Raw genomic sequence first — 25,455 nt, forward strand, 5'->3', positions numbered from 1 at the left:
GGTGAAGTAACAGTTTCCTGAAAATTCTTGAAACTTTTTCATGCAGAAACTAAAAATTGAAAGATTAGGTATTTTTTTCTAGTCCTTGTAATCTGTCTTTGTTTGTGCCCACCTTTCCATAAATTCTAAACCATTGCTTATTTTCTCTGAACCAGTAGTCACTTCTAGTATTTCACTGCTAGAGGATGCTTTAAGTCTAGATTATCACAAGTCTGCTGTGTTGTCATTCTTTTAGTACTAGATAGGATGATCCAAGCTCAGTTTGTACAAAATCCACAGTTGTTTGTTCAGAAGGAACCATGAGAGTATCTAGGAAGAATAGTCTGTCCCCACAGACCTTTCCCCAGGGTATGGCTAGGCCCAAATGACTCATCCAGAGTCCATAGCCTTGTGATTGGTCCTTGCATGATTCTGTCTATCTCTGAGCACAGTCAACATAGAAAGACCCACCCCAGGCCTCTGGGCTTGCTGCAATGCTGTGTCACAACCTGAACCTACAACCTGTCAATACCAGTACAACACTGAGTTAGTACCAGTTCAGCATTGCCTCCTGCCAAGATCAGCTAGTAGCCCAAGATTTACAGTTGATATTGGCCAGAAAAGAAGTTCAATAGACTGGGATGCTGTTTCTTCTGCTGGTATAGTTGCTGTTCCAGAAGCTCCAACCACAGGCCTAGAAATGCGGGCCATTAGGACCTTCCCAGTGTTAGGTTTCACTAGCCCAGCACTCAGTTTGCAGGGCAAAGTCATTTTCTATCTACCTTATCCTACCCTCAGGAAATGGAACCTTGCTCCATGGTATGCTGTCATAAGTTGGGGTAGTGTTGATAAAGGCAGTCCTTTGGCCATCAAGACTGAGGCTAAGCTAGGTTATACCTGAATCTCAGCCACAAGGATTCAGAGTCTCAAGAGTGCTTCCCATCCTTTGGTGAAGGAGTGATGCAGGTCAAAACAGGAATCTGTCCTATTCAGCACAGTTACCTTCCTGGTGCCAGGACAGGTAAGGTCTCAAGACTCTGTCTATGAGCACTGGCCTGGGAATAGTTGTATTGCCTGAGGTTGGAGGAGAGATGGTGGAGATAGTCCCTTGGCCACCATGACTGATAAGCTATGTCACACATGAGTCTCACAACCACAGGAACATGCTTAGTCAAGGCTAGGGTATGTTCCCATACCCACTTTAAGGCTGGCAAAAATGCGAGCAGAAGTTAGTCTGTTGCACTAGCATTCAAATCTCCTCTTGATGGCAGGGCGAGTCTGGAAGTTCTGTTTGCCTTTCTGGGCCCTTTAGGGTTTTCTTGGTGCTGAGTTTCACTGTATTGGGCCCAGCATGGAGCTCCAAGATGAAGTCATGTGCTAGATTTTATGCCATGTTTTCTAGTAGCTGGAGTCTTACTCCCCACTCTGCTGCTCAAGGTTTGGGGAGGGATGATCAGCACCTGGCTAACACAATCCCATCCACTCAGTCCATGGGTGTTGGCCTGGGGGTATGAATTATGAGGTTCTGCCTGGCACATGTTTTACCAAGACAGGGCTGGTTTCAAGTCTAAGGCCTGGACTTCATTCCTTCTGTCTCCACGAAGTCAGAGGTGGCTGTCTCCCAGCTGTGCTGCTTGGAGTTGGAAGGGTAGAACAGGGCACCTCCTTCCATTCTACCTCTTCAGATCGTATAAATCTTTCACCTTTTACTAAACATTCTACCTTCTCAATGCCCACTTTTTAATTGTACTAAAGCTAGGCATTTATAGCTTCTCACTCACCTGGCTTCTTTAGCTCTCATGAAAGTGCATTGGTGTGTAAATAGCTACTCAATCTCGTGTGTCTGTGGCAAGGTGATTACTAGGGGAATTACTCAGCTCCCATCTTGCTTCACCCAGAGATTTTGTTTTTCAAACCTATACTTTTGTTACTATAGAAAGATAATTTTTAAAACCTGAAAGAGTGTTAGTTATATATACATATAAGATAACCCCCACCCCCTCAAATCAAAGAGTGGTTTTAGGATTACCTTAAAACTTCACAACATAAGATGAGTAGAATGTTATATTATGATTAGTAAATTTTTTCTTATAAAAGTCAAACAATTCCTTAACTCACTGTGAATAAAGAATAGTTTTTCCCATTTACAACCATTAAAAACTCTTATAATTACTTTTACAAATTTGTAAAAGTAATTTTAAAATGCCTTATATTCATAAATTCATTTGCTTTACAATTAATAAGCAACTTTGACCTCAGTATTTTCCATAATTTATCAGTTAATTAGAGTGAATAAATCATTGTCCTAATCTCACAGGTGAGAAAATTGAAATTGCACACAGACTATCTATAAAATCCTAAAATATAATAAAGTTACACTTAAATTTTATTGTTTCCTTAACAATTTTTATTTATCACTTCAAGTATTTCATTATAAATAGCAGTGTGAGGGCATAAAGATTAATTGTGGACCCTAACTTTATAACAGTGCAACCAATAAGTGTTCTGAACTTCATAGAATGTATCAGAATACCAGTACTATAATACCAAATTAATATATGACCAAAATGTTGCAACCCTTAATTCATGCATCACTGTATGTTGGATTTATGTCTCTCAATTTTAAACATCCAGCCCACTTAGTTCTTCACTTTAGTTTCCTCAAAATAAAGTAAATATTCTAGGAGATGAGGGAAAGCAAAATCCCATCCACTGAGACTTTTCAATCAGTATTTCACTTGTTTGCACATTTTCCTTCTGTTCATAAAACATCCTTCATCAACTGGCCCCTCCATTTCTCTTACTTTCACTCAATAACACTCATCTTACAGTTCAGCCAAGTTGTCATTCCTCAGAAGAGCCTGGCAACTCTAGTTCCCCATATTACATGAGTTGCAACTTCATTGTGCTTCTAGAACATTTTCTTCTAGCTTTTTTTAAAATAAAGACAGACTATGTATTCTTATTTCCAGCTATACATTGGGTCATTTTTGTACTAGACAGCTATGTCTTTGAGTTAATATATGCAACACAGTGTCTGATAAGTTAATTAAGAATTACAGTGTAATATTTTAGTAACTTCTCCAGGAATAAATATTACTGCAGCATTTTCTATGTGTTCACTGATATATACAATTTATAGAACATTCTCATTTCTTTTCAACTTAATTTTTTCACTGTAAAAGCTTGGAAAAATTATTGTTAAAGTATTACATTCTATAGTAAATTGTTTATATGAGGTCTGATTATATAACACTTTATAATGGGAGTTAAATGACACCCACTAATTTCTACTTCAAAATTTAATGTTCAAAGCAATATTCTACCATTAAAACTTGAATTTTATTGTAGAATTTCTTGTGTTTAGATGTTTACATTTATTATGTAAACAAGAAGAAATTTAATATACATCATAACTCATTTCTTAAGAATAGGTACACATTTAATCACAGGTAAAACAATTGTTTAGAACCAGTTATGCCAGATATTTGAGGAAACTAAAAATATTTATTGCAAAAATGAAAGAAAGAAAGAGATAAAGAAGGAAATATATATAAACAGAGTAACTTGGTTCAGTTGTTAAAAAGACATGTCTCTTTAAAATATGTCACTTAGCCTTGTGCAGAATTTGTTAATATCGCCTATCACTTCCTTGAAATGCCCACCTTTCTCCACTCCAATTTATTACAAACTGCTGCTTTCCACCCATTTTTGTTAATGATTCTGAGTATTATGGTTGACTGGATTCTTGTTAAATAAAGTTATTCTCCAAGAATCTGCCCTCTGTTCTCTTCTTTTGCACATCATCTCTGGGAAATCCCCCCTTACGTCTGGCTTATGTTCCTTCCATCCAGTCATCTTTAAAATCTGAATCTTTTAAGTACTGCCAATTCTTTGTAGCTTCCACTTTCTAGCTTTAGATACCTAACACAGTATTACTTTTCAGTTTCTGTGCTTCAGTTTCTGCATCTAAGTAAGGAACATAATTATAAAAACTCTCCTAGGATTGTTATGAGAATTCAATGAGATAAGCATATTCACAGGGTCCTTTAACTCAACATGCCCCACCCTGTGTTTCCCACTGGGACCTGTTCTTCCTGCTCCGTTTTTTTTTTTTTTTTTTTTACTCACCTGTTTCCTTGTAGATTAGGATAGTGTTTTTCCTGGCAGTTCTGCCATTCACTTCAGGGTAAACTCATCCTCTTCAAATATGAGTAGCCCACAGAGGAAGTTAATGTTAAATGGAAACCGGCTATGTATTAAAAATGGAAATTCCATTTTATAGTTATGTTTCTTCACCCAGCATACTGCACACTGTGAAAGGCTGAGAAAGCAGCATTGAGTTCTGATTTTCTTTTTCTTTTTCTAGGGTACATCTTTTAATTGGATTCTTTCCAAAATGATAGATTCAATAATACCACACTTTCTGACTCAAAATTCTTTGTCTCATCTGAGCATTTCAGGCAGTGAGGTTGTAGCTGACTTCCTCCAGGTAGCAATTCTGTCTCAGATATTCTGGCTATACTTCAATCACAGAGGCCCTGACAGAAAGGTGTGAAAATGAAACACTCCATGTGTTCTCACCAAGGCTCTCTTTCTTCCTCCTTCTCCTGACTCAATTTGAGGTCTCACATCTTCCCTTTCCAGGAAGGACTGAATTGATGCATGGTTCATGGGCATTCATTGTAAAGTTACTCTTCATGCACAGTACACATTTTATAGTTGATATTTTTCCTAGGCAAGGTTTACTGGAAAAAGGAAAAAAGATAGCTCCAAACTGTTACCATAGAGCTCAAAAATATGCAAAATTAGCAATATATAAAAAGGACATAATATTAAAGCCATAACAAAAAATAAATATGCAACAACACGAAAACTAAAACAGTGTTTACTCTTAGAGAGTATACAATAGGATGTTATCAAAAAGAGCACCTGTTATCAAAAAGAGCACCTTAGATAATATTGTGATGTTTTATTTCTTAAGTGAATAGTGGACACATGGATGTTCACCTCTAATTTTTAAAAAATTTATTTTAAATTGACAATTTAAATTCCATATATATATATATATATATATATATATATATATTACAATTCAGTGTTTAGATACATGTGTACACTGTGGAATTATTAAATTCATGATTATTAACATACCCAAAACCCTATATATCACAAATTATTTAAATGACTAATGACTGAAATGTCTCACCATTACTAAAAAGAAAAAAAAAAAAAGCCCTAATAGTTTGTTGTTGTTTGTTTGTTTGTTTGGGATACCAGGGATTGAACTCAAGGCCACTTGCCCACTGACCCACATCCCTAGCCCTATTTTGTATTTTATTTAGAGACAGGGTCTCACTAAGTTTCTTAGCATCTCGCTTTTGCTGAGGCTGGCTTTGAATTCGCAATCCTCTTGCCTCAGCCTCCCAAGTTGCTAGGACTACAGGTCTAAAAATTTTGAAATGACCCATGTATGCATACTACAGTCCCTATATCTCTTGAATTTCACTAAAGTGCACTATCTTTGTCATAAAACTTAAGATCTAGAGTGGTTTGTTAGAATTACTTAGCACACATTCCAACAATAATGGATAATTGTGTGAAAGCTAACTATACCTTGAGTAATAGTTGATTCAGCCTGAGCTTATCACTTAGACTTTAATTAGAGGAGCAGAACCATTAAGAGTTAGAGAATGTATATAATGAGGAGTCTGACCTTACAGAGTTATGACAACTGGTTATGTGATTGCTGAAAGGCTGCTGGAGTTCAAAGGCTGAAGGGCAGGCAGAGGAATGGAAGAAGTAGGGGAAGAGTAAGAAAAAGCTAGAACCTCAAAGATGGGCTAGAACTCCTGTCCATTCTTACTGCCTCCAAACTAAAAGCTGATCAAGAAGCTGAAGGGCAATCCAGAGGGCAGCTGCATTCCTGTCTACTGTCCTAAACCAAACCATAAGTGATCATCACGTGTGATCCATAACAGCACATTGATGGTCCTGCTAAATTTTTCTATACATACAAAAAAGAATATGAATGGTGTTTTCATTCTCTCTGCAAAGTCTCAGACTGAATTTTACTTATGATACATTGTAATGGAAATCATTTGGGAAGGCAATTCTGGAAACTTAGTTCGAACTAGACCTGTGTTTGCACTTTGCATAATCAACACATTGATTCTTTTCTGCAACAAAGGCTTTGCCTAACCACCTTGTCTCTCCAACCACCTTGCATCCATTCTTGATCATGTAATCAGTCTGGTACAACCCACCCTTTCTCTGCATTATCAGGCTTCCTGTGCTGTGATACTTTTCTGTCTTTGAATATGCTTAAATTTAAAAGTGGGGATTGACTTTTATTTATCATATAAAATATTCTGCACATTTTATTCATCTGCAATATGCTTTAAATACTCTATCTTCCAAATGCAAATGACTTTGAATCATCTTAACTTAAATTCTCCTATGGTAGCATATGTTAGAATCTTTAAAATAAATATTGTTTTAAAATTCAGTCAATCATGGCTTATATTACTGAGTATCGACTAAGAAAGACTTAAGAGAAGTTTTTGGCTTGGATTTAATTATTCATACATGCAAAATCACCTCACAGGTCTTATAATTGGATATAACAAATTATAAGAGTTTAAGGATCAGAACTTATTTTAAAATGAACTTGAGATTTGGGCACAGTGGCATAATCCTAGTAATCCCAACTACTTGGGGAGCTGAGGCAAGAGGATCCCAACTTGAAGGCCAACCTGGGTAACTTGGAGAGACCTTGTCTCAATTTTTTAAAAAAGAAAAAAATAATTATAAAAAGTAAAAAGTTGGGAATGTAGCTCAATGATAGAGTGCCTGCCTAGTAAGTGTGAGTCCCTGGGTTGAATCCCCAGTACTCCACCCCCAACACACACACACACACACACACACACACTCACACACACGCAAATTTACTTGAAACCCATACAACACAAAACTTTGTTTTAAAACATATAGTTTAAAAATTATATCTTATTAAAACAATATACATAACTACTCACATAATTGATTTATTTAAATACATGTATAAATATAAACATATATTCAGTCAATTTGGATATATTCAAACAATTGCTTATATATATAAATACATGGTATGAGTATTTGTACCCCCGTCAGAATTCATAAATTGAAATCCTAATCCCCATGGTGATATACATTAGGAATATGGGCCTTTTGGGAAGGAATTAGTTCATGAGGGCAGAGTCCTTATGAGTGTGATTCATACCCTCATTAAAGAGGCCTGGAGAAGGTTGCTTCACTCTCCATCTGAGGTCACAGATAGAATGTACTAACTAGGAACCAGAAGAGGGACCTCAAAAGATACCAGATCTGTGTCCATAAGCACCTTTAATTGAACTTCCCAGCCTCCAGAACTATGAGAAGTAAATGTCTATTGTTTATAAGTAATTTTACAGTAATTTTTGTCACAGCAGCCTAAGCAGTCTGAAAAAAAAAATGTCTACATATAGATATAGATACAGATCTTGCAAAGCACAATAAGTCCAAATTTTTCTGTAGCGAGTTCCATCAAAATTGTGTTAATGTAATAATTCACAATTATTTTAATTAGTTCAGGCACATTTTATGTGTTATTTATATAATGATATTTAAAACATCAAACACTCTGAGGTGGATTTTTTTAGTTTAGGAAAATATATGCAAAGTATGTTGATAAAGCAACCGGAAAGGGATTCTGGTTTAGCCAAAGGGAAACAAGCAACCAACAACAAAAAAACAAAAGTAGGAAATTCTAAACATAGTTTTAATGTCTGCTGTAATATACATTACTTTAGTTGGCATGTGGTTATTATGGACATGTCTGTTAGTGTATTTGACATTATATAGAAGATTACATTACAAATTTCTAATAAAAGAAACAAAGCAACTTCTACTTCACTTGAGTATGTGGGAAGGTCTTACACAAATAAACATACACAAAAAGAAGAGATGAAACATACTCAGAAAAGAAGAGGAATAGGATGTGATCAATTTACACCTAGGAATGATAACCAGAATATAATTTCTAACAGCCTTCAATATTCTGTTAGGTTTCAATATTGATTTCTAATATTTACAATTAGTAATTTAAATATTAATGTATTAATGTAGAATAAATTGAATCTTTGTTATTTCTTATTTTTCATGTTCATATTTTGTAGTACATGTTATGTAATTGTGTTTCTACATATGAGCAAGTGAGAAAGAACCCTAATCATTCAATTTATATCAGTAATTTTTGTGTTAATGATTATAAAAGCAAGGGGGTCTATAGAGTCTAATTTAAAATGTATAATAATAAAAGAACCTTATGCTTGTTCATTTTGGGGAGGGATAGAATAAGATCAGAAGTCTCTTAAATGCATCATTGTGCACACTCAGCAATCTCATGAGTGATTACAGATTCCTAACATCCAAATTTTGAAACTGCTTCTATTGTGAATTCGCTCCTTTGCTTCTTTATAGTTGACAAAAGGAAATGTATTTATAAAAAAAAAGAAAAACAAATTATTACGATATCAACTTGAATTATAAGACTGCCTGGAACTAATATACACAGACCATTATATTGCTAAGTTTATCAGTTCCACTGATCCACATGGTAAGTTGCAAGTAACATTTTCCCCTAATATGTGGATTTATCAGTGAATGAAAAGGTGATTTATAAGTGGAATATTATTGTAATTAATTGCTTAAATAACTTTCTTAATAAGCAAGTTAACAGGCCAAGAAAATTTAAATATTATTCATTTTTTAAATTTTTGAATCAAAAGTTGTTTAGTAGACAAAGCACTCAATGGCATTATAGTATCAATCCCATGATCACTTATAAAGTCTTTCCTTTATAGAATTTAAATGTTACCTACACTAAAGGCAAGAGTTGCAAGGAGACATTTCTTAAGTAAACAGCTGTAAATAAAAATTAATAAGAGACTATCTTTCGGTGCTGATTTGGTCAGATATTTCTACGGGGAGAAATGTGCCAGAATATCTCTATTTCTGAAAGAAAAAAAATTTTTTTAAAAATAGTATGCTTTTTCGAACTGTGACCACGCACAGAGCAGGCCCAGCAGCGTGCTGAGGGGCAGAGCCACCCCCCACCCCCCGCGCCTGCCAGGTGACCACCGACAGAAAAGGCCAAGTGGCCCGCGGTGGGACAGAGCTTCCAATCACTCCTGCAAGGTAGGCGGGCCTGCGAACCACCGGCAGAAGAGGAGCAGCGACCTGCTGAGAGGCAGAGCCGCCCCCTCCCCCTGCACCGGCAAGGTAGAGGGAACTGTGACCACGCACAGAGCAGGCCCAGCGGCCTGCTGAGGGGCAGAGCCGCCCCCCACCCCCCGCGCCTCCCAGGTAGGTGGAACGGTGACCACCGACAGAAAAGGCCCAGTGGCTTGCGGCGGGACAGAGCTTCCAATCACTCCTGCAAGGTAGGCGGGCCTGTGACCCACCGGCAGAAGAGGAGCAGCGGCCTGCTGAGAGGCTGAGCCGCCCCCTCCCCCTGCACCGGCAAAGTAGAGGGAACTGTGACCATGCACGGAGCAGGCCCAGCGGCCTGCTGAGGGGCAGAGCCGCCCCACACCCCCCGCGCCTGCCAGGTAGGGGAACTGTGACCACCGACAGAAAAGGCCCAGTGGCCTGCGGCGGGACAGAGCTTCCAATCACTCCTGCAAGGTAGGCGGGCCTGCAACCCACCAGCAGAAGAGGAGCAGCGACCTGCTGAGAGGCAGAGCCGCCCCCTCCCCCCAGCGCCTGCAAGGTAGACGGAACTGTGACCACCATCAGAACAGGCCAGACCTGCAACCGAGAGACAGAACAGGCCCAGTGGCCTGAGGAAGGGTAGAGCCGCCCCCCCCCCCCGCGCCTGCAAGGTAGGCGCACCTGCGACCCACTGGCAGTACAGCCCCAGAGGCCTGCAGAGGGGCAGTGCCACTGCCTGTGCCTGCAAAGTAGACAGAACTGTGACCACTGACAGAAGAAGCCTAGCAGCCCGCAGAGGGACAGAGCCGCCGCCCGCGCCTGTGAGGGAGACTTTGCAACTATACAAGACCAATATAAATATATAGGGGGAAAATTCAATAGCACAAGAGTTTCACCAAGTAGAAAGGAACGCGAACAGTATGAAGAGACAAGGAAAGAAAGGACCACAAGCATTGCAGGTCAACTCAACGTTAGAAGAGGTAATAGCTGCAGCAGATGGAATGTCAGATAAAGAATTCAGGATATACATGCTTCAGATGATCTGGAGTCTCAAGGAAGACATCAGACAGCAAAATCAGACAATGAAAGATCACTTCAACAATGAATTACATAAACAAATCCAAGAAGCAAAAGATCAACTATACAGGGAAATAGAGGTTATAAAAAACAAACAAACAGAAATCCTAAAATGCAGGAAGCAATAAGCCAACTTAAAAACTCAATTGAGAATACTACCAGCAGAGTATAACACTTAGAAGACAGAACATCAGACAATGAAGATAAAGTATTTCAACTTGAAAAGAACATAGACAGCTCAGCAAGACTGTTAAGAAACCATGAGCAGAACATCCAAGAAATATGGGATAACATCAAGAGACCAAATTTAAGAGTCATTGGGATACAGGAAGGGACAGAGTTTCAAACCAAAGGAATGAGCAATCTATTCAATGAAATAATACGAGAAAACTTCCCAGACTTGAAGAATGAGACAGAACCCCAAATCCTAGAAGCCTACAGGACGCCGAATGTGCAAAATCATAAGAAACCCACACCTAGACACATTATAATGAAGATGCCCAACATACAGAATAAGGAGAGAATTTTAAAAGCTACAAGAGAAAGGAAGCAGATCACATTTAGGGGTAAGCCAATCAGGATAACAGCTGATCTTTCAACACAGACTCTGAAAGCTAGAAGATCCTGGAATAACATATTTCAAACACTGAAAGAAAATGGGTTCCAACCAAGAATTGTGTTTCCAGCGAAATTAAGCTTCAGGATGGAAGATGAAATTAAAACCTTCCACGATAAACAAAAGTTAAAAGAATTTGCAGCTAGAAAACCATCTCTTCAGAACATCCTTGGCAAAACATTACAGGAAGAGGAAATGGAAAATAACAATGAAAACCAACAGTGGGAGGTAGGACAGTAAAGGGGGGGAAAATAATCAAAGAGGAAAACAAACCATGTTTAGTAACAGAAATAAACAAATATGGCTGGAAGAACAACCCATATCTCAATAATAACCCTAAATGTTAATGGCTTAAACTCACCAATCAAGAGACACAGGCTAGTAGAATGGATCACAAAACAAGACCCAACAATATGCTGCCTACAGGAGACGCATTTGATAGGAAAAGACATACATAGGCTGAAGGTGAAAGGTTGGGAAAAATCATATCACTCATATGGACTTCGGAAACAAGCAGGAGTATCCATACTCATATCAAATAAAATAGATTTCAAGCCAAAGTTAATCAAAAGGGATAAAGAGGGACACTACATACTGCTCAAGGGAACCATACACCAACAAGACATAACAATCATAAATATATATGCCCCAAACAATGGTGCAGCTATGTTCATCAAACAAACTCTTCTCAAGTTCAAGAGTCTAATAGACCACCATACAATAATCATGGGAGACTTCAACACACCTCTCTCAACAATAGACAGATCTTCCAAACAAAAGTTGAATAAGGAAACTATAGAACTCAATAACACAATTAATAACCTAGACTTAATTGACATATATAGAATATACCACCCAACATCAAGCAGTTACACTTTTTTCTCAGTAGCACATGGATCCTTCTCAAAAATAGATCATATATTATGTCACAGGGAAACTCTTAGACAATATAAAGGAGTAGAGATAATACCATGCATCGTATCTGATCATAATGGAATGGAACTGAAAATCAATGATAAAAGAAGGAAGGGAAAAGAATACATCACTTGGAGAATGAACAATAGGTTACTGAACGATCAATGGGTTATAGAAGACATCAAGGAAGAAATTAAAAAATTCTTAGAGATTAATGAAAACACAGACACAACATATCGGAATCTATGGGACACATTGAAAGCAGTTCTAAGAGGAAAATTCATTGCTTGGAGTTCATTCCTTAAAAAAAGAAAAAACCAACAAATAAATGATCTCATACTTCATCTCAAAATCCTAGAAAAACAAGAGCAAAACAACAGCAAAAGAAGTAGAAGGCAAGAAATAATTAAAATCAGAGCTGAAATTAATGAAATCGAAACAAAAGAAACAATTGAAAAAATTGACAAAACTAAAAGTTGGTTCTTTGAAAAAATAAACAAAATCGACAGACCCTTAGCCATGCTAGCGAAGAGAAGAAGAGAGAGAACACAAATTACTAACATACGGGATGAAAGAGGCAATATCACAACAGACACTTCAGAAATACAGAAGATAATCAAAAATTATTTTGAATCCTTATACTCCAATAAATTAGAAGATAGTGAAGGCATAGATAAATTTCTTAAGTCATATGATCTGCCCAGATTGAGTCAGGAGGATATAGACAACCTAAACAGACCAATATCAATTGAGGAAATAGAAGAAACCATCAAAAGACTACCAACTAAGAAAAGCCCAGGACCGGATGGGTATACAGCAGAGTTTTACAAAACCTTTAAAGAGGAACTAATACCAATACTTTTCAAGCTACTTCGGGAAATAGAAAAAGAGGGAGAACTTCCAAATTCATTCTACGAGGCCAACATCACCCTGATACCTAAACCAGACAAAGACACTTCAAAGAAAGAAAACTACAGACCAATATCTCTAATGAACCTAGATGCAAAAATCCTCAATAAAATTCTGGCCACTCGGATACAAAAACTTATCAAAAAAATTGTGCACCATGATCAAGTAGGATTCATCCCTGGGATGCAACGCTGGTTCAATATACGGAAATCAATAAATGTTATTCACCACATCAATAGACTTAAAAATAAGAATCATATGATCATCTCGATAGATGTGGAAAAAGCATTCGACAAAGTACAGCATCCCTTTATGTTCAAAACTCTAGAAAAACTAGGGATAACAGGAACATACCTCAATATTGTAAAAGCAATCTATGCTAAGCCTCAGGCTAGCATCATTCTGAATGGAGAAAAATTGAAGGCATTCCCTCTAAAATCTGGAACAAGACAGGGATGCCCTCTCTCACCACTTCTGTTCAACATAGTTCTCGAAACACTGGCCAGAGCAATTAGACAGACGAAAGAAATTAAAGGCATCAAAATAGGAAAAGAAGAACTTAAATTATCACTATTTGCAGATGACATGATTCTATACCTAGCAGACCCAAAAGGGTCTACAAAGAAACTATTAGAGCTAATAAATGAATTCAGCAAAGTGGCAGGATATAAAATCAACACGCATAAATCAAAGGCATTCCTGTATATCAGCGACAAATCCTCTGAAATGGAAATGAGGACAACCACTCCATTCACAATATCTTCAAAAAAAATAAAATACTTGGGAATCAATCTAACAAAAGAGGTGAAAGACTTATACAATGAAAACTACAGAACCCTAAAGAGAGAAATAGAAGAAGATCTTAGAAGATGGAAAAATATACCCTGTTCATGGATAGGCAGAACTAACATCATCAAAATGGCGATATTACCATAAGTTCTCTATAGGTTTAATGCAATGCCAATCAAAATCCCAACGGCATTTCTTGTAGAAATAGAGAAAGCAATCATGAAATTCATATGGAAAAACAAAAGACCCAGAATAGCAAAAACAATGCTAAGCAGGAAGTGTGAATCAGGCGGTATAGGGATACCAGACTTCAAACTATACTACAGAGCAATAGTAACAAAAACAGCATGGTACTACCAAAACAGGAGGGTGGACCAATGGTACAGAATAGAGGACACAGAAACCAATCCACAAAACTACAACTACCTTATATTTGATAAAGGGGCTAAAAGCATGCAATGGAGGAAGGATAGCATCTTCAACAAATGGTGCTGGGAAAACTGGAAATCCATATGCAACAAAATGAAACTGAATCCCTTTCTCTCGCCATGCACAAAAGTTAATTCAAAATGGATCAAGGAGCTTGATATCAAATCAGAGACACGCCGTCTGATAGAAGAAAATGTTGGCTATGATCTACATACTGTGGGGTCGGGCTCCAAATTCCTCAATAGGACACCCATAGCACAAAAGTTAATAACTAGAATCAACAAATGGGACTTACTCAAACTAAAAAGTTTTTTCTCAGCAAAAGATACAATAAGAGAGGTAAATAGAGAGCCTACATCCTGGGAACAAATCTTTACTCCTCACACTTCAGATAGAGCCCTAATATCCAGAGTATACAAAGAACTCAAAAAATTAGACAATAAGAGAACAAACAACCCAATCAACAAATGGGCCAAGGACCTGAACAGACACTTCTCAGAGGAGGACATACAATCAATCAACAAGTACATGAAAAAATGCTCACCATCTCTAGCAGTCAGAGAAATGCAAATCAAAACCACCCTAAGATACCATCTCACTCCAGTTAGATTGGCAGCCATTAGGAAGTCAAACAACAACAAGTGCTGGCGAGGATGTGGGGAAAAGGGTACACTTGTACATTGCTGGTGGGACTGCAAATTGGTGCAGCCAATTTGGAAAGCAGTATGGAGATTTCTTGGAAAGCTGGGAATGGAGCCACCATTTGACCCAGCTATTCCCCTTCTTGGTCTATTCCCTAAAGACCTAAAAAGAGCATGCTACAGGGACACTGCTACATCGATGTTCATAGCAGCACAATTCACAATAGCTAGACTGTGGAACCAACCTAGATGCCCTTCAATGGATGAATGGATAAAAAAAATGTGGCATTTATACACAATGGAGTATTACTCTGCATTAAAAAATGACAAAATCATAGAATTTACAGGGAAATGGATGGCATTAGAGCAGATTATGCTAAGTGAAGCTAGCCAATCCCTAAAAAACAAATGCCAAATGTCTTCTTTGATGTAAGGAGAGTAACTAAGAACACAGTAGGGTCGAAGAGCATGAGAAGAAGATTAACATTAAACAGGGATGAGAGGTGGGAGGGAAAGGGAGAGAGAAGGGAAAATGCATGGAAATGGAAGGAGACCCTCAGAGTTATACAAAAGTACATACAAGAGGAAGTGAGGGGAAGGGGAAAAATAATATAAGGGGGACAAACAAATGTCAGTAGAGGGAGCAGAGAGAGAAGAGGGGAGGGGAGGGGAGGGGAGGGGAGGGGGGATAGTAGAGGATAGGAAAGGCAGCAGAATACAACAGACACTAGTATGGCAATATGTAAATCAATGGATGTGTAACTGATGTGATTCTGCAATCTGTATATGGGGTAAAAATGGGAGCTCATAACCCACTTGAATCAAATTGTGAAATATGATATATCGAGAACTATGTAATGTTTTGAACAGCCAACAATAAAAAATTTAAAAAAAAAATTAATTAATTTAAAAAAAAACGATGTAACCTACAGCCTTTGCTTAAATACTTCTACTAGAAATAACTACAGGAGCTTGCAATTAGTTCAGTTGGACATTTAATGAAAGCTCATGATTAAATGATATTTTCAGGGTACAGATACAATTGCCGATGTAGAATTTGTGACCATCATTTCCTTACCATTTTAAGCCTGAAGGGCAAACTTTCAACCTGATGCAGGTCTTATTATCAGGCTTCCAAAAAGATATGTAGAAAAGTAAATAGGAGCCCTGAAGTTCTAAGATTTTCCTTAATGGTATTGTTGCTATAGTGACAGCCAAAATGTTATACCAAGCAAATTGCTTATTGATGGGAAAATGCTGAGTAGCACAGCAGCATCCTTTTTCTGTTTTTTTATTGCCTTCATTTCCAACTCTACTCTTAAGATTAATGGATTTTTTTGAGTGCTGTTTTGTTTTGAGCAAGCTTTGAGGACTTGATGTTAAAATAAATGCATTTTATTATCATGCAGTGGCTGGCAATTGAATATATTTGAATATGGTGTGATCAACCTAGAGTTATTTTTTATACACTATTTGTTTATCAGAATTTTTTCTCTACTTGGAACTGAATTTTTGAATTGTAGTTATTAATGTTAAAGGAGCAAATAGGAATTTGGTTTCATAGCATGGAGACTTTTGAGCTTAATATATCTAAAACTAATATCGAAGAAACATAGCCTTTTTTAAGGTTTATAACTGTTAAGAGATATGTATAATAGTATATTCAAAATATATGTTAAGAAACACAGAAAAACAAATGGAAATGGTCTGAGATCATCCATAATGATTACTGGTCTTTTTTTATTTTTAATAAAAAACCAAAAACCTCAATTAGCTTCAATAATTTGTATTTCTCTATGTAGTAAATTCAGTGATATAATAGAAATTCCTTCAATGTCTCTGTGTATATGTATGTATATATCACTGTATATATATACATACATACACTTACACATATATACACTGATATATATGCACATCTGTATAAAATACATGTACACATATAAAAAATTAAAAAAAACTTTTGATTATCTCAATGATGATAAGAAAATATTACAAAGATAAAATCATAATCCATTTGATACTTAACCTTAAGGCAGGATATGAACTATCGTGTGTTTCCCAGTTGTTCCTCATATAGAAAGGGTGGAGGCTATGTTTAGATAAATCTTTTCAGCTAATGAAAGATGTATATGTCAGTGATATATTATGCATTGAGTTTTTGTAAAACTTAAGGACTCCTCTTGATTAATTTATTTCCCAGTTGCTACTGGTTTAAAAGAAGTGGTAGTTAATGGATTATTGAGGAACTAAAAGTACAGATGAGATATTTTGGCCCTATAAATATAATACTTCATTAATTTCCTGAATATGGTAATGCAGAAAGCTTTTACTATTTTTATTAAAGAATGTAAACACGTTTGTGACCTACAACTTTTTGTATTCCTATGCTGATATACAGTATTTACAAATATAGTTTTTTTGAAGGAAACTTGTCTGGTAATTTTGTTTGTAATTAACTATGACACAATAATGATGATTACCCTTATGGTCCAAAATGAACTTTCTTAGGGAAATTTATTGGTATTCTTTTCTACTCATTGTTAAAAACTTGGGCTGTTTTGATTTTGACATTTGTTTTTTCCTTGCCTTGATATTTTCCAGTGATATACCTAGGCTCCCACTTAAAAAACAAAATTAAAATTTATATATTGAAAGAAATATATAATTTCTACTGTTACTATAGGTTGTTGTTTTCAATTCCTCATTGACATTGTAAGTTTTACTGGAATATTTTGGTTGACATTCTAATTTTGGTTCTAGGTCTGCAGAAAAAAAGAAGAGAAATATACAAGCCTGCCAATTCAACATTTCTAATTGTCGAAAAATTATCCTTGTGTGGCTTATAATTAATCAAATGCCTTGGTTCCAAACTAAATTCATTGGACAGTCCTGTTGCATCCATTATATCCTTCTATTTCTTCAAACAATTTTAGTTTCTTTCTGCCTCTAGATTTAATAGTTAGGTAACTACATTCTTCATGATTGATCTTGATATAGCCGGCCTTGTACAGAAACTTTCACTGAATCTCAGTTTCTTCCACAAAGTGTCTAATTTCTTTATGTTGCAATAAATGCTAAGAGTCTCTACTTGATTTTTCAAGCTTATCTATCCTTTTCTTCTTACACCTAAACAATATATTTATTGTTTAAATTTCCACATGTATTCACATAATTATATTTTTTTGAAGCATTTACATATATTTTGATATGCCCCATCCCTTACTGTAGTGGTTGAATTTCAATGTGAATAAAATAATCAGGCCTTCCCCTGAAGTTATTATCTTTGATTGCTACTGAATATAAATATTGTTTTGCAGTCAGTATTTTTGTTATCTTAAATAGTCAAATGGTGACAATAAATTATTTTGACAAAAATTATTTAACATTCATAATTTATTTCATTTATCTATTTTAAGGTCAAATCTTGGAAAATGTGTGGCTAGAAATGGTATCTCCCTCACTCTGCATTGCAACACAGTATCTTTCTCCTGCCTATTTATTTTTTATTGCATATTGTAATTTTTTTAATCATGCTTTATTTCTTCTCCTTGAATGTAAGTTTACTGATACAATAAGCCTTGCAAATACACTTCCCAAATGATGTATGTATTCAGTAGATATAAAGAAAATAAATATGTACAGAATAGATAGGTACAGGAATGAATTATGTTGTCCTTATGTGACATGATAGAAACATCAATTTCCAAATTAATTCTAATTACAACCAGTCAAAATATAGTGAAAATAATTAGGATTGGCTTCCTTATTAGCAATGTAAACCACTCAGATACTCAAGGTACTAAGAATATGGCAATTTAATGTTAAAAGTACTTATAAAATAGCAATGATTAAAACTATATGGTTTAACTAAATTCCTATGGATAGGAATTTTAGCCAAACATTAAATCAAAATAGCCAGTGAAGATCTCTGAATGACACCCCTTTGTCTTGAATTTATACCATTGCCTTCTGTCCATATGACAGGCCTTAGTTACATGGTGATTATCACCACTTTATAGTTTACCAAGCATTACATTACATTAGGAAAGTGAAGCACTTGATAATGACAAAATAGAGTAAGTATATTATACCTTTTATCCTTTTACTTCGATTTCAAATCACTTGAAAATGAGTGTTCTTTCAGTTTTCTAATAGACAGAAGCTGTATTTCTGGTATATTAAAAGTTTCTGACTGACTTAGATTAGGACATGGCCTGATGGGAATGCTCAGGACACCTGCATGTGTTTTTCAGAATCCATGTGACAAAATAGCACTGTGCTATAGCTATTTGTATCTGTTATGTCTTTAAGAAAGTCATACACTGAATGAAAATATCTTAAGACTTGGCTTAATTCAGTAATGGTTTTCAAAGCTGCAGCACAGGTGATGACTGGTTTTCTGTAGGTATTGTGGAGATGCCTGCTTCAGGGACAGTTCAACACAGGACTGGAACTTTTAGTATTTGACATAAAGGATCAAATAAGTTTCTTTCCTATGACTTGTGTACAAAGTCATTATATAAAGAAGTGACAGTTTCCTTCAGAGATGCTTAGATATGAAATTAAGGAGCGAATTGATATGGGTTGATCACACACATGAAAAGCTAATGAGGGGTTGGGGTTGTGGCTCAGTCTTAAAGCGCTTGCCTAGCATGTGTGAGGCACTGGATTTGATCCTCAGCACCACATAAAAATAAATACAATAAAGGTATTGTGTATACCTATAACTAAAAAAAAGTAAATAAATACATAATACACCCCAATGTTTTATATAAACTTTTGCTGAGGTTAAAGAATTGACATTTGTCTTTACAATTTTTAATCATCAAATAAGAAATATGGTGGTTTAGAGATTTCAAAACAGTCACAGATATTAAGTAACACTGTCTGAAGATACTGGAAGCTGAAATAAGTAATGAAACAGATCTTTAGTAATATTCTACAACAGTAAGTGTTTTTTGTCTCTAAATAAAGCTAAGCTCCTAGAAAGAGTATGCCAATCTGAAAAGCAATTTGAAACTGACCTTCTCAAGAGACAATGCAATATAGGAATGCAATAATATTTGTAGATCCATTACCCCCATGTCTTATAAAATGGGTACTCATCAAATGGTAATAATTAGAAAGTAGATACATGTATAGCCTTTATTTCTTATATTAGAATGGTATCATGTAGGAAAAAGTACAACATGAATTTCTGTAATTTTATCAGTCTAACATCATCTGTTCCTTGTGTGATCATTTGTCAAGAATTCTTATTTATTAATGGTTTTCAGTTTTTATTTGCAAAAACTTTAACTTGACAATTTGTCAAAAAAGTAGACACACTTTTCTTCCACTTTCAGGATTCTGCTTAAATAGTTTTGGAGTGGTTGCTAGGAAACTGTATGTCTGAACCTCAGTTGATTTGGTGCAGGTGGCTTTGGTTTACATGCTGAAGAGCAAAGAGATGGAAATGTTTCAGACAGCAGATCAGAATATTCTGGGGAAAAGATAACTAACAGTTTGAGCTATTGAATTCTGTTTGCTCAATTTCATGAGGAAATGTGATTTGTGTTAATAATAAGGTTATTTTATTAATTCAAAATCAGGTAGATATTTATGCACAATTGGTTCTTAAATTTGACCTGTACTTGTCAAGTTCTACTCTGGTAGGTAGAAATGTATTTGGCCCATGCCAAGAGTTAGGAGATGATAGGCTATATCCAATAATGACTTTTGATTAATTGATTGTTAAAAGGAAATTACCATAAAATGTAATATTATTTGAATAAATTCATGATGAAATTATAATTTTGAAGACACCAAACTTAAAAAAAAATAATTTTTTTAACATACAGATTTCTCCCCATCTCTACCCCTCAAACATGGAGATTGCCCTGGGACATCTCTAGTGCATTTTTTTCCACTCTTTTTGTTTTATATTTTGTTTTGCTTTCTCATTTATGGTGAGCATAGTGAATTGTTAGTATCTAGATATTTTTGCCTATTTTTACAACTCAAGTAGTCTGTACTCTTTTTAAAAAGTCGCTGTTTCATTGGTTTAGAAAACAATGACCTACCTTCTTCTTATACCAAAAAAAAAAAAAAAGCAACCATGCATTGCCAAATTTTCACCTGCATAATTACACTGAAACAGATACATTATAGTCAATCTGTTCATTTCTATTTTATTTGCAGATTCAAGAATGGCTTTGTTTAAATTGCCAAACCCAGAGAGCAATATCAGGACAGCTAGGAGACATGGGCAAAACACCAAGCATACCAGCAGGATCCAAAGCCTCTCCGGTACCTGTCCTTGCAGAACCACCATCTCAGAAAACAGCAGTGCCTGCCCAAGTAAAAGTAAAAAAGAAGGAACCAGAAGTAAAAGTTGAAGCTGAAAAACTTATTCCAGAAAAAGTAAAAGAAATACCTTCAATTGAAAAAATTCTGCCTAAAGGAACCACAGATCAAAAACAAGAAGAGAGTAAACTAAAGAAAGATGTTGTTTCAACCCTTCAAGAAAAAAAGCTACCTTCCAAAGAAGAAAAACCCCTCTCAGAAGAAAAAGTATTAATCCCCGAGGAAAAGCAGCCAACCTCTGAAGACAATAAGTTACCCCCAGAAGCAAAATCATTGGTTGTAGAAGAGAAAGACAAACATGAGGTACTCAAAGCTGAAGGACAGACTGCTGAAGAAACACATGAAAGCAGAGTGTCTCCAGAGGCAGTCCAAGAAGAAAAGCAACCACAGGCCCAAATGGAAGATTTGCCACCTGGTACACAGAGTTTGCCCAAGGAAGAAGTTAAAATAACTGCAAAAATGAAAGAACAGCCACAAGCAGCAGGCATCACAAAATCTGATCAGGTGGAACCTGGGAAAGAAAAAACAGTAAGTTATATTTTTCTAACTTTGCTTAGTCTCCTGTGTTTATATACATATACCAATTATTTACAAAATGCACTAATTTTTACTAAATACACAAATTATTCAATGATAATTACAGACCTGAAGGACTTTTCACAGTGCATTACATTTTCAGAGAAGTGTAATAATTTTTTGCTGAAATTTACTTTAACTTTAGATAGCTTAATCAAATTTACATAAAATATAATTATGATTTGTTTTTCTATCTCATGTCTATCAAATAACTTATCTAAATTATATAGAGTGATAAATTTCCTATAGTTTTAAGTTACTCCGTTTCTTCACAATAGACATGTCAATATTTCCTTTCAATGTAAAATTATGTGTCTTTATATGTTTCTATTCATTTAGTCACTTGGTTTTCAAAAGGCTACAAGTTTCTTCCTACTTGAAAGCCTTATAAGGTATGGTCATCCATAAAATGATTGCCAAAAGTACAAAAGAGGTGTGGCTAAAATCCAGAATAAAAACAATTATTCATAAAGTAGTTTATTTTAGTATTTAACCATGATTTTAACATTATGTATTCTGTTAATAATTTTGTTCAGTATATCTAATATTGAGGATTTATTTATAATCCAAATACAATCTGGAATAATACATATTCTTCAGCAGAAACTTTTAAGAGTACCTCACTTTAAGTAGTATTTGCACAAACAATTGTATCATTTTTAAAGTAGCTCTGATGTTTGTAGAGCTACAAAAGTTCTTACACCATCTAATGGAATAATTTAATTCACAGTTAACAGCAATGATATATAGAGAAATTATTTTATCAGTACTAAAGCTCCAACTATAAATTATAGTCTATTACAACCCTGATTTAAGTTTTTTTCGTCTATAGTTTGAATACATGGCTGCTAACCCTAACCCTTCTTTAATATATGATGCACTGCACATTAACTAAATGAATCCTGGTATTCTTGTGTTATATAAATAAGTGTTATCAGAGCCAAAAATAAAAGCAGATTTAGTAGATTCTCCATTATAATGACTAGCTCTAGCCGTCACTTCCCGATGCTTTTATTAGCGAACTCTTTTGCAGAATTTAATGTTTTATACTGATTCCCACTTCAGTAAACTCCCCATAGTTTTTTCTCTTAAGAAGTCTGGTAAATTCTAAATTGATAAATTGACTATCTCTATGAATTTTCTTTTGCCCATCCCAAAACAATTAAGTTTTTCTTTGGGTTCTGTCTTCTTTCTCCCAGGAGAGCCACATGAACACTTCTCACATTTACTCCCTTTCTTCACAATAGACATGTCAGTATTACTCATTCTCCTTCTGCTTCTGAATGTTAGAACTGCATTTTCAAGTAATAGGTAGATAGTTCCCTTCAAAACCTCACTATAAACTCAAATTCATTATGTCAGAGTCTTATTCACTTTTCTCTAGAAGCATCTTCTCCTTCCAGCATTCTAATAAAGGCACCATTACTCACTTACCACCTGCTTTCCAGTGCTAATCTGTTGAGTGATCTGAGTTCTTCTTACCTTCCCTTTGTTCTCTACATGGAAGTTATTACATTCCCCTCCTAGTCCTAAGGACACTATCCTACTTACTGCTTTTGTTGGCCTTTGTCAATGACTTGGGTAATCTGATTACTGATCATCACCATGACTCCTCTTTCTCACTTCTCTAGTATATAGTTTTCAAATAAGTTTGTTTTCAGGATTAACAATTTAAGTTCATCACTCAACTATTCCCAATGATTCTATGCTGAATTTTAAGTGTAACTTAAGAAATACTTGGGATATTTTGAAGTACACTAATTTTGCTTCCATTCTACACATTTATCATTTTCTCTTTATTATTATAAATGCAACTTCAATATGCATGTACAAGTTGAGTAGCTATAATCCAAAAATCCAAAATCGAAAATGTTTCAAAATATTAATCTCTGTGAGTTCAGACTCAGTGATGCTACAAATGGAAAATTTCACATCTGTTCTCATGTATGGGTCTTAGTCAAAATGCAAAGACATTAAAAATATTGTGCAAAATCACCTTCGGGCAATGCACATAAGTGTATATGAAACATAAGTGAATTTTATGTTGAGACTTAAGTACCACACCCAAGGTGTTTCATTGTGTATATGCAGATATTCCAAAATCCAAAAAAATCTGAAGTCCAAAATACTACTTGACTCCAGCTATTTGTATAACAGATATTCAACCTGTATTAATTTATTCATAAATTGAATATCTGCACTGTTTTACTACTATATTGTAAAGCATTCACAATGAATAGAAAATAAGTCAATGAAATAAACTAAAATCATCATTGTCATATTTATTTAAATATATGTATGTTTTCACATTAAAATGTTATTAAAAATAATATATATATTTTAAAAACTTTGAATACATATTAGTATTTTTAAAATCCTGGTCTAAAGTTTTATGTTAGAATTATTTGAAATCCAACTTCACAGTTAAATTGTAGTATAAACTATTTTGACTGTACATAGCAGAAAATGGATAATTGTCACAAGAATATTCCATAAATGGAAGAAGTAACCCAAATTTTTTAAACACCAAATCTTGCTATCTGATTTCCATGTATAGCTTTGGACAGCAGTTATGGAAAGAGTTGTGAAAAATCCACATATAAATGTTATTCTTCACTGATTCTCATCATTTGTTCTTGTTAACTAACAGAAAGTGTGTTTTTTTTTTTTTTTAAAAATTATTTTTAACAAATGGCTTTTAAAACCACTCTAGAGTTCTTCATTTTGGAGATTTTTTAAGCTGATTAAAATATTATGTTTTAAAATTTATTGAATAAGTAGATATGACAGCTTTTAAAAGTGGAATGTCATTTTATGTAGCATAATAACATGATGATTTCAAAATATTTATCTTCAAAGAGCTGTTTCTACATCACAGTTTTCTCATAGAGATAGCTAATATTTGCATAACATACCTAAAGATGTAACAGGCAGCATTTTCTGGTAACCAATATTTATTTTCTTCCTACATAGCTAATAAGTAGCACATTGCCAATAACCATTTGTCATCACCAAAAAGTTGGACAACTTTGGAATTCTTCTCTTTTTATTTGAATTAATTAAATCTTCATATTCTGCTACTTTTAAATTAATTTAATGAATTTAAATAAGTAATTTAATTAAATTAGTAATTAAATTAGTAATTTAGTGAAGTTCTGTGAGTAAAATAATTTCATAGTTATTTTCCATCTCAGCACAAAGTTTTAAAATACCTTCAAAACACAAAGAAAGATCTTGTTGGTATAAAATGTACTACTTTAGTAACATTCTGAGGTACTATACAATCCTGGCTTATTTATAACAGATACAGTAAATGAATTTCACATATGCTGCTATTTATGTAACCTTTGCAACTCTTATTGTTTAAAAAAGAATAATTCAAATAAGTGAAGCCACTCTTCAATATTTAATATGCAAAGTTTTGATATTAAAATATGTTTAATATATATATACATAAATGTGAAATTCACTGTGATATATTCATGTATGTACAAAGAATACTTTGATCAGTTTCATTCTACTCTTTCTCTCTTTTCCCATCCCTCTTCCTGCCCCTTCAGTCCCTTGGCTCTACTCCACTGATTTCTAATTTCATGGGATTCCCTAACCCCTTTCTTTCCCCTAGAAAATAATTTGGTCTAGCTTTTGCATATGAGAGAAAATATTGAACACTTGAATTTCTGCTTCTGAATCATTTCCCTTAGGGTGATGTTCTACAGTTCCATACCATTAACCAGCAAATGCCAATATTTCTTCATTTTTTATTGCTGAGTGAAACTCCATTGTATGTATATATAAACTCACACAATGGAGTTTCTATATACACACACATATATTTATATGTATACATATATAAAACTTTCTTTATCCATTCATCCATTCACAAGCATTTGGGCTGGTTCTGTAACTTAATTGTTGTGAATTGTGGTGCTAGAAATATTG

General features: G+C 34.9%; 1 protein-coding gene across 2 annotated transcripts in view; it reads left to right on the forward strand.

Moving 5' to 3' along the window:
• Window positions 1-25,455, forward strand: part of Pclo (piccolo presynaptic cytomatrix protein) — a 427,177-nt gene that overhangs the window by 190,083 nt on the left and 211,639 nt on the right. For both annotated transcript variants that reach the window (XM_058585487.1, XM_046464212.2), the window contains exon 4: window positions 20,773-21,465. In XM_058585487.1, the coding sequence (XP_058441470.1) occupies window positions 20,773-21,465 (693 nt within the window). The remainder of the gene's footprint in view (window positions 1-20,772; window positions 21,466-25,455) is intronic.

The sequence above is a fragment of the Marmota monax genome, unplaced genomic scaffold (genome assembly GCF_021218885.2).
Source record: "Marmota monax isolate L192 unplaced genomic scaffold, Marmota_monax_Labrador192_F-V1.1 WCK01_AAM20220418_F8-fsc00065, whole genome shotgun sequence".
In the NCBI taxonomy this organism is placed as follows: domain Eukaryota; kingdom Metazoa; phylum Chordata; class Mammalia; order Rodentia; family Sciuridae; genus Marmota; species Marmota monax.